At 38.9% G+C, this 13,425-nt stretch overlaps 1 protein-coding gene across 1 annotated transcript in view; it reads right to left on the minus strand.

Annotated features, from left to right (window-relative positions):
- Positions 1–13,425, minus strand: part of LOC149782948 (putative ATP-dependent RNA helicase DDX27) — a 59,590-nt gene that overhangs the window by 32,711 nt on the left and 13,454 nt on the right. Inside the window, exons 4-8 of the mRNA XM_089934505.1 lie at positions 13,232–13,370; positions 11,194–11,264; positions 10,832–10,924; positions 6,721–6,826; positions 6,010–6,183 (exon numbers count right to left, since the gene is read on the minus strand). Of these exons, the coding sequence (XP_089790631.1) occupies positions 6,010–6,183; positions 6,721–6,826; positions 10,832–10,924; positions 11,194–11,264; positions 13,232–13,370 (583 nt within the window). The remainder of the gene's footprint in view (positions 1–6,009; positions 6,184–6,720; positions 6,827–10,831; positions 10,925–11,193; positions 11,265–13,231; positions 13,371–13,425) is intronic.

A 13,425-nucleotide genomic window follows, 5' to 3' on the forward strand; every position in this document is an offset into this window, starting at 1 on the left:
TCAAGGTTTGCCTCTGCGAAGCCAAATCTCTGAGATAAAAACTGGAGAAGGTTGACTCTGCATGCCAACCAACAGCTTCTATTATATCTCGGATCAAAACATTGCGTTCGAATACCAGGCTCACCGAGATTGCTCTAATCTCATGAGCCATAATCTTCATGAGGCAACTGATCTTGTGAGACCTCTGAGTGCGCTGAGCGTATAACCCACTTCAGCCATGAAGCAAGGGTTTGAGGGGTGATATCCCGTTTACCAGCTTTGACCAGAAGAGGCACTTACGTGTGTCCCGACACGCCTTTGTGCGTTTTAAATAGTGCTTGAGTGCACGAACAGGATCTTGCATGGCTGCTGCTCTTGACTTATCTATGGAAGAGAGCGAGCAAATGATGATTCTTTGATTGCCAATGGATGGTAACCTATTTTTGGCTACAAAGCCTGGTTGCGTCAGGAGGACCACCGAACCATCTGATCTGGACTGAAGAAAGTTCGGGTCACTGGAAAGGGCATGTAACTCGCTCACCCTGCATGCTAAAGCTAAGCCAATCAAGAAACATGTTTTGTATGATAGTAGCTTTAACGAAGTGTGGGCTAAAGGTTCATATTTGTCTGAATTGAGCCATGTTAAAACCCAGGACAGATTCCATTTTGGAAACAGGGTGAGGGATTTTGGTTGATTGAAATCAAAATTGGCTAAAAGATCTAATAGATCTTTGTTATGCCCAATATCACATCTACCATGATGGCGGAATGTGTCTGATATCATGGAGCGGTAGCCTTTGATAGTAATTGGGGTCAACTGTTTCTCCTCGAAAAGCCAGAGAAAAAAGTTGGCCAGTTGAGGGATTGAGACACTCAAAGGGACGATGTTATTGATATGGCAACAGTCCCTGAAAACATGCCACTTTCCCTCGTAAGCCTTCAGAGTGGAGGGCCTTCTTGCTCTTGAGATTCTCTCCACAATCAAAAGTTTAAATTGTTCGTCTCACAAGGCTGCCCGGACAAGAGCCTTAAGCGTGAAGAAGAAGACAGTCTGGGCAGGGGTGGAACACCTGTGACCGCGCTTGTTTTAGAAGATTTGGGCTGGTTGGAATCTTCCTGGGTAGATCTATCGCTAGATCGAGTAGATCGGTGACCCAGGACTTGTTCCATCTGAGAGGGGCAATCAGAATCATCCGACAGTTCTGACCCCTTAACCTCTGAATTATTTTCGGTACCAAAACCGTGGGAGGGTAGGTGAATGCCCACAACCCCTCCCAGCTGATTGACAGAGCATCCACGGCCCAAGCCTCTGGGTCTGGAACCGGAGAGACAAAGGTGGGCAACTTGCGATTCCACCTTGTCGCAAAAAGATCGATCATCGGACGCCCCCAAAGTGTGCAAATCCAAAGAAAGACTGATTGATGGAGTGACCATTCCGTGTGAATGTCTTGACCTTTCCTTGATAGAGTGTCGGCCAAGACATTGAGTCTGCCGGGAATGTGTCTGATTTGTACGTTGATGTGGAGGTTGTCGCACCAACGTAGAAACTGCCAGATCAGAATGCACAGGTCTGGTGATTTGGTGCCCCCTTGTTTGAGGAGGACAGTTTTTCCTGAGAGGTGATCCTTCCAGAAATGAAAGGCATTGATGATAGCCCTCATTTCTAAAAGGTTGATGTGGAGAGGCCTCTCCCCTGGCTCCCATGTGCCGCTGACTGTAGCGAAGTCCGGAAACAGGTGGGCACCCCAACCGTAGGTACTGGCGTCGGTACATACCGTTATCTCTGCTTGGGGCATCTCCAGAGGAATCCCCGTGGACAGCCAACCAGGGTTGTGCCACTGATGCAGAAATGATCGTATCTCTGGTGTGATCATTATTGTTTGATTGAGGAGACTTGAAAAGGGGCGCCATTGTGCCAGTAACGTCATTTGTAAGGGACGCATAAAAAGACGGCCAAGCGGGATCAAGTCCGCCGCCGCACTGAATAATCAGAGGAGTTGCAAGAATTCTCTCGCTGAAATCCACTTCCTGTTGGAAACGGACTCGACGAGTTCGACGATCCGGATTACGCGAGCGCGAGGAAGCTGTACCAGATTCAGATCGGTGAGAAACTCCATACCCAGATGGACAAAACGCTGGGATGGACGGAGATCAGACTTTTCCCAGTTCACGAGAAAGCCTAGATGATCTAAAAGTGCTAAAAGATCGTTTCTGCCTTTGAGCAGAATAGAACTTACCATGTGTTTCTGGAGGATGTCGTCCAAGTACACTGCCATCCCTGTAGATGAAGTCGAGCAGAACAGGGTGACGACGCAATCCATAACCTTGGTAAAAGGTATCCTTCTCCCGATTGGACAGTACGTCCGTGAAGAGGGGAGAGGAGGACAGGGGAGGGGGTTGGATAAATGAAATCTGAAGTCCCTCCGAAATGACCTGGATCACCCAATTGTTCTGAGGAAAAAGGTGGTCCAGTGGTCCTGAAATTGCAGGAGGCGGCCGCCCACAGGTAGGCTGTCCGCGGGTGGTGGAGAGGGTATGTCAACTTTTAGAGTCAAGAGGCTTGAAGACGGAGAAACTTTGTTTCTTACCGCCTCTGTATGGTTGCCTCCTAGCTTGATTAGACTGTTGTCTCCTGGCATTGGGTTGGAATGTATACTGCACATTTGATTGTAAGGATCCCTTGTTCCTGGTCCGCCAATCATCCCTCCACTGTGGTAGGGGCTGATTTTTTCTAAACACCTGCGAGGGTTGGGCGGCGAGTTGGAGGGGCAGTTCCTGAGCTGCCTGTTTCCGAACTTCTTCAATTTTTCCTCCAAAGAGTAAAGGCGACCCAAACGGAGTCATCTGTAAAGCCAGAGTATGATGGGGCTTGAGCGACGTGGACCGCAGACTTGCGTCATGTTGTATCAGGTCTAAGTTGGCAGAAGCAGTCAATGCATTAGCCATGGAATGGTTAGCTGTCCTGTTAATAACTCTAGCAATCCGGGCTGTCGCTTCCCAAGCGTGGTCATTGTCGGATTTTTCTGCGAGTTGGAAAAAATGGCTAATGAAGCCAAGTCTAACATTGAAGACGTAGTGACTATGTTCCGGACTAGCTTTGATGTGGCATGGAACACATTTTTGTCCACTTTGTAAAACAGTGGAGTGGACATGTGAACTGCTACCATATTTTTATCCAGGGCCGGAAGATCCGTACTGAAGGCGTCTGAATGAGTTTTGTACCAGCGACACGAGAACATCACTGGTACTTGGCTTTCTAAAAAGAACGCCTTAGCATTCCCCGGATCACCTATTCATCCTGATAGACGATCACTGATCTCCTTAATTTTTGCCGACTGGGGAAGGAGCCAGAAGGACGGCGTCTCTTCCTCCCCGTCAAGATCTACAGACGCCTTAACTTTGTAGTCTTGACTGGCGGTTGGAGGTGGAGGGCATTCTGAAGTTGCCAACATCCTAGAAATTTCTTCCACTGCCGCCTTGAAGTCAAACTCAGTCCGTTCCATGGTTGGATCTGTGTACGGCTGATTTGCAGGAGTTTCGTCACCCTCACTGTGTGCCGAGTTGTGTTCTGCAATAGTTTGCATTTCTGGACAGAGCATACCAGGTGGCATAGATGACGCAATTCCGTCATCCTTAACACTGTCACTAACTCTCCCTTGTGGATAAGCTGTGAACATATGGATGGCCGGCCCTGCCGGCTGGTTTGTCCGGCTTGTGGTCGGTCTGAATGTTGGCGATGGTCCTGCTATCACCGGTACCGGCTGCTCCAATGGCCTGGCTGAACGGACAGATTTCTCACTAAAATCTCCGCATTAGTAATGGTATGTTGCCGGCAGTACAGCTTGACAGACGGATTTATCACTAAAATCCCCATAAGTCATGTTTAGTCGGACCGTTTTAGCAATAGGGTCCCCATACTGGGCCAGCCGGCCGGCCGGTGACGTAGAGGTTGTATAAGGAAATGGATCCAATGGATCCGGTAAAAACCCCATGCGTCCTGACTTACAGGCCCGAAGGCCATGCTCGGACATGCGGGGGGACTTACGCCCACTGGGCAGCCTAAAATTGGGGGAACATTCCCCCAAAGAGTCAGATAAAGCTGTGGAAGCGAGCGAGGGAAATAAGGGTAATATCTGGCCTGATGTCAATAGCTGCGTTGTCGTTTCCTGGACCAAACGACGCATCTGTTCAAAGTTGGACTGTTGTACCCTGTCAACATTATTTTCCTCCATTGCCGCTGATGTTACTGTGGCTGACGGTTGCAAATGACGAACTTTAGGTGGAGGGGGGACCCAAACGTCCCCCACAAGGCTCGGAATGGAAGCTGTCTTCGGATGTATACCGAGGACATCAATGCTATCTTTCTTCGACTTATTCCGTCTATCCCTCCCTTTTGCTGCATTCTGGACTACATCAGCCCACGTCTTCTCTGTCCAAGTATTACACATGCTGCATGGTACAGATGATGTACACTTGGTACATACAATACAAGAGTCATGGTTGTCTTCTTTTGCTTTGAACTTTTTGCATTTCATGCATTTGGTTGACATTTCTACTGAAACGACACAAGAAAAGAAAACAAAGCTCAAATTATCAATTCGCTAATACCACAACCGTTACTAACGGAGTAAGTGAAATTAGTCAGTGTCACGTTAACTCTTAATTGACAACATGAGTTCCGCGATAGCGTGTGTAACATGGTCTTCAGTAAACGAAATCCGTAAGGGTGACAAAGTCACTCAATTTTGAAAAAAAATTGTTAAAATAATGTATACAACCTGTAGAAGAATGATTGTCCAACACAATAAATCCAAATTTAACTTCGGATGGTCCAATTTAACGCTAAGATGGCTTGGATTGTTTGGAGGTATAATGTACGTGTTATCAGTACAAGCGAAGCTTAAAAACTAGTGACACCTGGCGGTGGCAAGGGGAGGTAAGGGGCAAGAGTTATTGCCCTTTGGTCTATATGAGATAGACCGAAAAGATGAATTTTCGGCTTTTAGTAGGGCTGGATTCGAGAGGTAGCAGGCTTATATCCCTAACGTTAATGTGATCGGGGAACGTATTTGAAGGAGAAAACAAAAAGCATGCTGAAAACAGTTATGGTGCTGACTTCCTTTGATGAAGGGTGTAGCCAGCTTGCTTTGATAAAGAGTGCCTGTGCTATTGAGGTTGCTGCCAAGGTCAACTTTGGATGGCCAAACAAATGCTCATTTGTTATTGCGGCAGCAATGAAACTGAATGGGTCATCAAAAGAAAGAAACCAGGAATATTTGACTATAGTCTGACTACATCCCCATTTGTTTGTACCCCGCTACTGATTTCAATAACGAAAACATTTAATGTGATAAGAAGTTCACAGAACTAAGTCAATTTAATCATTGATTTATAATTTATAACCTGACTGTGACCAGAATGGCACTAATACTGGCATCCCATGCATCTTTCATGTTTAACGGACTTTCCATACTAATTCTCATAGCCCATGACTGATGATAACCATGTCCAAAGTCATTAGCATTTATTGCTAAACATCTACCAAATACAACATACTAGGGGCCCTGAGTGGCCGAAAGCGCTCACCGTTACGCATCACTGCCATTTCACCTCTGTCTGCATGGGTCTGAGTTTTGGGTTCGGCCAATGTGGGTAAGTGAGAAAGCTTGCCAGTAGCTTCTTGTGGGTCGGTGGTTCTTTCCCGGGTTTTCCTGGGTTCTTCCACCACCATTAATACTGGCCACCATGTATAGCCTATCCTGTGCTGAAAAATGGCATTAAACCCTACAACAACAACAAGATACTGTCTATTTAATAGTAAAATTTTTACTAAATAAGCACACTAAAGTACACAGGACATCCCTGTAAAATTTGACTGCAGTTCAAACACTGTAGCTACATATGCAATAAGACTATAATGTTATCAGCACACTGTGATTTGTGTAGGAAGGTAGTCTGGAGCTGAAGGTCACTAGAAGCAAATCATTTAATCCAAAACAACAGCATGACTAGATAACTTCTTTGCCTCACCTGCAGAGAGTGTGATTTCTATGTTTGTGAACTGAGCCAGTTGTTTTGCAACTGAGTGGACCTGTACAGCCAACTCTCTGGTGGGGACAAGGATCAGAACCCGGGTTACTGGTGTTTCTTTGGGCTTGTACAAAAGTCTTTCCAGGATAGGAAGCATAAAGGCAATTGTCTTTCCTGGAAAAGAGAGTGCATGCTGATAAACTACTACAAAAATAACTTAATTTTCTCATCACCTTTGATTAAATTTCAGGTAACAATTTTCAGTATGCTGCTTATGTATACATTTCTGACAAACATTTTATTGCATGAAATTCAAATACTAAAATATGGACGCATATACTCTAGCAAAGTTATTAATACTTCATCACAACATTAGCTTGTCTAGAATTATTTAGCAACAGAACTGTAACTGAATCAAAGTATTGAGAATACAGATGGTTTGGAGGGTAGAAGTGACACTAATTTACATATAAACAGATGGAAAGATAACAATAGTTCAATGCCCCTTTAACTGTTGTACATGAACTGATCTAAATAATCTTCAGTTTTCTAAATTTTCTTTTCTTTATATGTTACCTGAGAGTTTAAATTGTCATCTGAAACATTATTTGAAAGATTACTGTGAAATTGGAATTACTTCCCTTGACACAAAAAATTATCACCAAAGGCCAGTAGATATGTACAAAAAAAAGATTTCATTTAAGCTCTTACCTGACCCTGTGACTGCACAAGCACATATGTCTCTGCCCATCAGCGCAACTGGGATGGTGGCTGCCTGGATTGGAGTTGGTTTCTCAAAGTTCATCTGAGCCAAACTCTGCATAAATATTAAAGATTACAAATTACCACATAATACACTTACATGGCCTTAACATCATATCATAACAATTATATCATGCTGTGAAAACTTATATAACATCAAAAACATCAATGTCATGCAGAAATGTAGAGCATTATATGTAAAAATGTCATATCAAACAGTGACAATTTATTGCAACATCATATTTATCAATGACATTCAATGATGTAAATTAACCTCACATCATAAAAGTGGTCATACTGCAACATAACTCAGTGTTTGCAATGACCCAAAAAAATCAGAACAAGCAAAATCATGTTCATGTAAAAAATATGAAATTTAATACATATTCACTAGCAACCAATAGCACCTGGATATACATAATGGATATTATATGCAGGCATATTAACAGACAAAAGAATCTGAAAGGCCCTCCTGCCAGAATGATTTCTGTCAAATTGGGTCAACTTCTCTTGAGCAGTTTTTGACAAGACATGTAAAGGTTTATCTACAGTACCTATTTCACCACTAAGTAATTGCAAGGGAAGGACTACCATTCAACACAAAGTAACTACATGGGAAGGATTACCATTCAACACCTAGTAACTGCAAGAGAACAACTAACATTCAACACTAAGTAACATTCAAGTTATTTAATAGATGAAGGCAACATATTTTCATAATATAAAGGATATAAAAAGCATTTATTTCAACTAACATGACACAAGTGCAAGAACCTTTGTGTTGATTTGGGTCAGTCTCACTTTAGATGTGCATTTTTAATTTTAAATCTTGCTATTTCTGAAAATAGTGTTCAGGATCCATCAAATACTTGTGCTGGGCCTATGCACTTAGAAAATGTGTGAATATTACAATCCAACTGATGGATCCATTGATGAAATTCAGGTTTAGTAAAAATCAGCAGTTCAAAGCCTTCAAAGTACACACTGTCATCATTATTGCCAATAATATCCATCCATTCTTTTTGGAAATGTTCCCTGTCTTCTACATACATTCCCATCCTTTCAATTATTTTATCCCCAGATAATTCAGGCTCATTATCTGACATGTCCTTCATTTTGGACATACTTAGGTGACTTCAAAGATTTACAATTATAGACTGGAAAATAAACCTTTCTTGTTAACAACCAACCTTGCAGTCCAAATGTATCCAAATGAATCATACTACAAAATAGTTAACACGCATAATTGCTAATAATTAAGGAAAAGCAAAAAGAAATGAAAAAGGGGGGGGGTGTCGGCTTATCAACAAACCAAGGTCTATACTTTGAAGTTTTAAACTTTTTTTGTTGACTGTTGTAATCGTTGTAAATCTTGCAACACAATTTTATTGTCCCAAGACTTACATGCATGTAAAAAAAATCAGTCTTTTTGGTGTCCTAACACTTCAAAACACGAAAAATGTCGAGACAAAATTGGCAAGACTGACACCAGTCACACAGCAGTGACCAGCTCTTTCAATAACCATGTCAATAAACTGTTATAAACTAATATGACTGTTTTTGTTATTATTTTGATTGTGCATATTTTTTGATTTCTCGAACATGAAATTAAATAAAGATAAATAAAGACTTCATAATTCATGAGACAGCTTGAGGTTATCTGGGAGACCAGGCTGTTCTAAAATGTACACACTGCAAATCGTGCTTAGCATCACTTATATTCTTGTTTATTCCATAAATATTAGATGCAGATTTTGCATTATTCATTGTTCCTAATAAATTGCATTCTTCCTGATCACATTTTGGTTAATCTTTTTCAATGATATAAGCAATCGTAAAATTGAGGTAATCTTCATGAAAAGGTACACAAGTTTAATTGTACAAGGTGTCACCTTTGTTTATATCTGGCAGATTTGTCTTTTGTTTTCTTATGTTTCTTGTTTAGGCTCGAATAAACCGTAACACAAAAAAAGAAAAATAAAACAACAAGCTTTAAAAAAAATACAAAATTTTATTTCCCTGGAAAAATTCTGTAAATATGAAAAAAAATATGAACTTAAGGTTTTATAAAATCAATTCCAAAAATAATCCACAAATAAAATTTTTGAAGTTCTAATAACAAAATGTTCTACTGATTTCAAGTTCGAATCCCGATGAAGAATCCAAGATAGAAGACGATGTATGGTGCAATCTGTAGTGTTGAATTCTGCAATCCCTTGTAGAAACAAGAATTATCACTCTGGTCTCTGGTTTTGGAAATCAAAATAAATTTCTTATAAGAACGGTCTTTGATTAAGAATCGGACATGAGCACATGTATTTTCCCAAAAAATAACAGAATTAATCCTTTTGAATTCAAGTAATATGAAATAACTCAAAACAGCACAACATAAATTTGAAATAACTCAAAACAGCACAACATACAACTTCCAGTTTAACAGCCCAGCTTCTACTGAGAATAATTCTTCAAAACTGAGGTTATATCGTATCCTAAAACATAAACAAGGGGTCACGTGATCATCTTCTGGGAGTTTATAGAAACCATGTACCTGCTAAAGGTCACGTACACCCAGTGTGACCCTGATGAAAACCAATCATTTTACTCAAAGAAATACAAATTTAAAAATTTGTTTACATTTTAAACACAAAGTCCCATCATGACCTCGACAACAATCAATCATTTTAAAATAAAATAGAACTTGTTTACATGGATGCTACAAATTTTATAACAAGGTCAGGATTTAGATCAACACCTGGTGTTTATAAACTAACCGTCAAGATAAAATTATTTTCTGAAAAAAGTATCATCTCTACTGAATAAATTTACATCACAATATCGTGTAATGAAAAATATATTTTAAAAAAACTGACACAAAACTAAATTGAAATAAATATATATTAAATCAGATATAATTAAATCAAATATACATAACAGTTTTCCAACATCAGTCCAGGCCAGTTAATCCTTAAAACCCTTAAATTGGTTTGAGGTAAGATGTAATTTTTCTGACAGCTATGCCAGTACATTGATGTGTAATTACCTTTTACTCCATAATATTAGCATGATTACTGTAGCTGTGTAAACAGCGTAATTGCTTATATCAAAGCAAAGAACAACTCAGTTTTTATGGTATTACAATAATTTCTGAAGTATTATTTCTAAAACTTCTTTATTGTATTTTGGAGATGGTGCAATGGTTCTAAAATTTGAATCAAAGATACATTATTCATTCACTGCAAGTTCAAACCTTCAATGTACATAGGGTGGTGCCATTATCTGAATATGCTCATGAGCCTAAATGCAAGTGTTTAACACTTTTTGTTGTTTGTTGTTGTCATAATGGGATCACATTTTAATGAGTTAGGTATTTACAATTTCAAGGCAAAATAAAAACATACTTACTGATGAATTGATACAAAATTCTAATGCAATAATGCATAAACAAACAATAATTAACTAGAATCAAAAGGTAGTGGTTACTGTTACAGCAATTCTTGTCATCATCAGATCAGATTATACACAAATCTTAATTAGGTAAAAACAACAAGAAAACAGAAAAATTAAAGAGATTCATTAACTTTTCAAACAAATTATATTTATAACATTTCCATTAAATAATCATATTTGCCAACCCGTGTGGTATAATTTTTGCTAATGTTTGCCTAAGCAAACGGCTTCAGAGCCATATTTGATAGCATATCATCATCATCTGTACAATATTGAAAGATCTTCAAGCATGGATGCTCTCTGCCAAATTTGGATGACAGTGATCCAACAGTTTTTTTAAAAAGGTGAAAATAGCAAAACAGACAGATGGTACAAACTAGATACATGGCTATACCATAAACTTGGTATTAAGGCCAGGTCAGCTAGTAAAGCAAATCAAAGGATATTAGCATGCAAAAGCACTGTAAAAAAACCAAATCTCAAGAGTAAGCTGCTATAATTAAAATGTTTGCAAGAATATGAAACATTTCATTTCTTTTAGGACTAGGGCTCACTTTTGTCCCAAATGAATCGAAATTCCATTTAACAGTTGACAGTAAAATAATGCTCTTACCTTCATCAGGGGTCTGGATGCATTCATGTCTTGGAAAGTCAAGGTCTCATCATATGTGTCAATGTTTTCTGAGAACTGAATTTTCTCCGCCTCCTAGATAAATGTAGATGAAATGATCCATATCAGTAAAAATTCAAAATGTAAATTCATCAACATATCACTCCTTTCCCAATCCATGAATTTTAAGACTCAAGGAACAGTGAACATTTTATTGAAGAAATACGTCTTCTTTCCCAATCCCATCTTCGCTAGCCAAGGTTCCAATGTAGATCTAAGTCTGATTAGGAGACTTTGTTCTTCTAAGTTCATTATAAAAGACATAAAAGTCGGATTACACAAAAATATCAGCAAAAAAGACTTACTTCCTCCTCTTCCTCCAAGCCTTTACTTTTCTTCTTTTTCTTTTTCTTTTTTTCTTTCACTTTTATAGTATCTGTAAAAAAAATTGATACTATAAGCTATTCAAGAAAACAATCATATTAAATCTGACTGGAAATAGTTTTTAAAAAAAGAGTAATGCAAATAATACGAGGAATCATAATGGGACACTATTACAATGCAAAGAATTAAAAGGCCTGGTTTGTATGTGTGTAGTTTGGATTTTTAACACAGCTTTAACTATTTGAGTCATATGGCTACAATGTCTGCAGTTGGCAGATTATAGTGATGTCTGGTGCCGGGGCATCATGACACAGACATGTAGCATGATGTCCCATCCAGTCATGACAAAATCTATGACAACATGCAATCACCTTATCGCGACTATTTGATTTCATGTTGTCAGAGATTTCATTGTACTTTATTGATAAAACGTCAGACTCATGTGGCCTGACTTAGCTGTTTTAAAAACAAACAACAATAAATGCAACAAATATATAACAAAAAACATAGTAACTTAAGGTCAATCCATATTTGAGATCACACCATATAAAACATTTCTCTAGAGACACACACACTCACATGATGTCGAGCTATTTGGTATTTTGCTAGTCAGTTTCACACTGCATGGTCAATTTTGTCCTATATGCAGGCGTAACTCAGTACATTTTCAGGTCAGCGTCATTAAATGTAGTTAAAGCTACCTAACTAGTTTCAAATACTTAGTGTGAAACAATCTGACTGTGCTACAGATAGGATAAACTTCTCAATGCTGTGTGGAGTGAACTATGACAGAAAACACTGATCCATGCACATAAACTAGGCCTATACACTTTATAACCTCGTGGAGAGACAAATAATACAACCCCTGACTGGTCCAAAATTCAAACAAAGATTCTATTAATCAAGGGACACTCAGGCTATACACATTACTGGCCACAAAAATCCCAACTCTCTCAACAACTACAGATAACTTAGTAACAACCATAAATGTGTTATGTCAAGCATGCTTTCTTCTAATTTAGTTAAGCATCTCCATGGTGCCCCAGCTGAATCCAAAATATATCTATAATCTTTAATGACAAATTTATCATTTATCTGTCCATTCATTAATCCATATGCAAATTTCACTGTAGCAGAGTTGCATCTAAGATTTGATAAATGTGGGTACTTGAAGAAAAGAAGAAGAAGAAAAAAAAAGGGGGGGGGTAGGCAAGGTAGACATAAAGGGGGCCTTTCAGTAGGGTGTAAAAAAACACCACAATGTATTCAAAAAGTGCAATAGCAAGTATAATAAGTGCATTAAATGCATATCATGTCTTCTGTATATTATAGTATAACACTTAAAACTGAAATCAAAGTCTTATGTTTTCTATTAACATTCTATCTACACACTAACCATTAACGAATCAAACCAGAGACTGCAAATAGTGTCACACCTCTGGCCAATCTTAAAAAACACTGTCATGTACTTCCTGCGTGTCACATGCTCAGTTCTGATTGGTTACAAATCCATACTATGAAAGATCAAAAGAGCACATAATTTCCTTTCATGGATGATAAAAAAAAATATTTGTCTCCCCACTTGGCAAGCCTCGTGAGAAGACAAATAATGTAACCCCACGACTGAGATTTCCTTGTCTCGGTCCAAACCCCAACATAGATTCTATATGTATCATATTAATCATTACAAGAAAATGCCATCATGAACTGTCCAGTTACTGACATCATAATGCATGCTACAATGCTTTTAATGACAAAGTTATGCTTTTTGCTGTATTCTACCTCATGCATCTAATCAAATCCACTTTTTAAATTAATATTAACAATGAAAACAATGAAGTACTGATTTTATCATTGTGAAATACTGAGATGTGGCCATTCTTTGCTGACTAGTCAGATCTAATACTGTATTTTCAATAAACCTTATTTTTAATCTGAATGAGCTGAACACCTTTTTATCAAAGCTTGAAACGGGTCTATCTGGTCACAAAATTTAGTTGAAGAAGATAAATGACAAACCTGACTTGAATTGTTCTTCCTCTGAAGATTCAATATCCTCCTCTATTTCATCCTCATCAGCACCTACATGACTGCTATCCTTCAGGTCTCCATTTCTTAGTTCAACATCATCATCATCAGAGTCTCCATTTTGTTTTTTCTGGAAAACCAATTTTTGGTGGAAGATATGTTTCTTCGATAATACTTACTCAATT

Source organism: Sinohyriopsis cumingii, chromosome 15 (assembly GCF_028554795.1).
Source record: "Sinohyriopsis cumingii isolate HCF-2022 chromosome 15, ASM2855479v2, whole genome shotgun sequence".
Classification (NCBI taxonomy): domain Eukaryota; kingdom Metazoa; phylum Mollusca; class Bivalvia; order Unionida; family Unionidae; genus Sinohyriopsis; species Sinohyriopsis cumingii.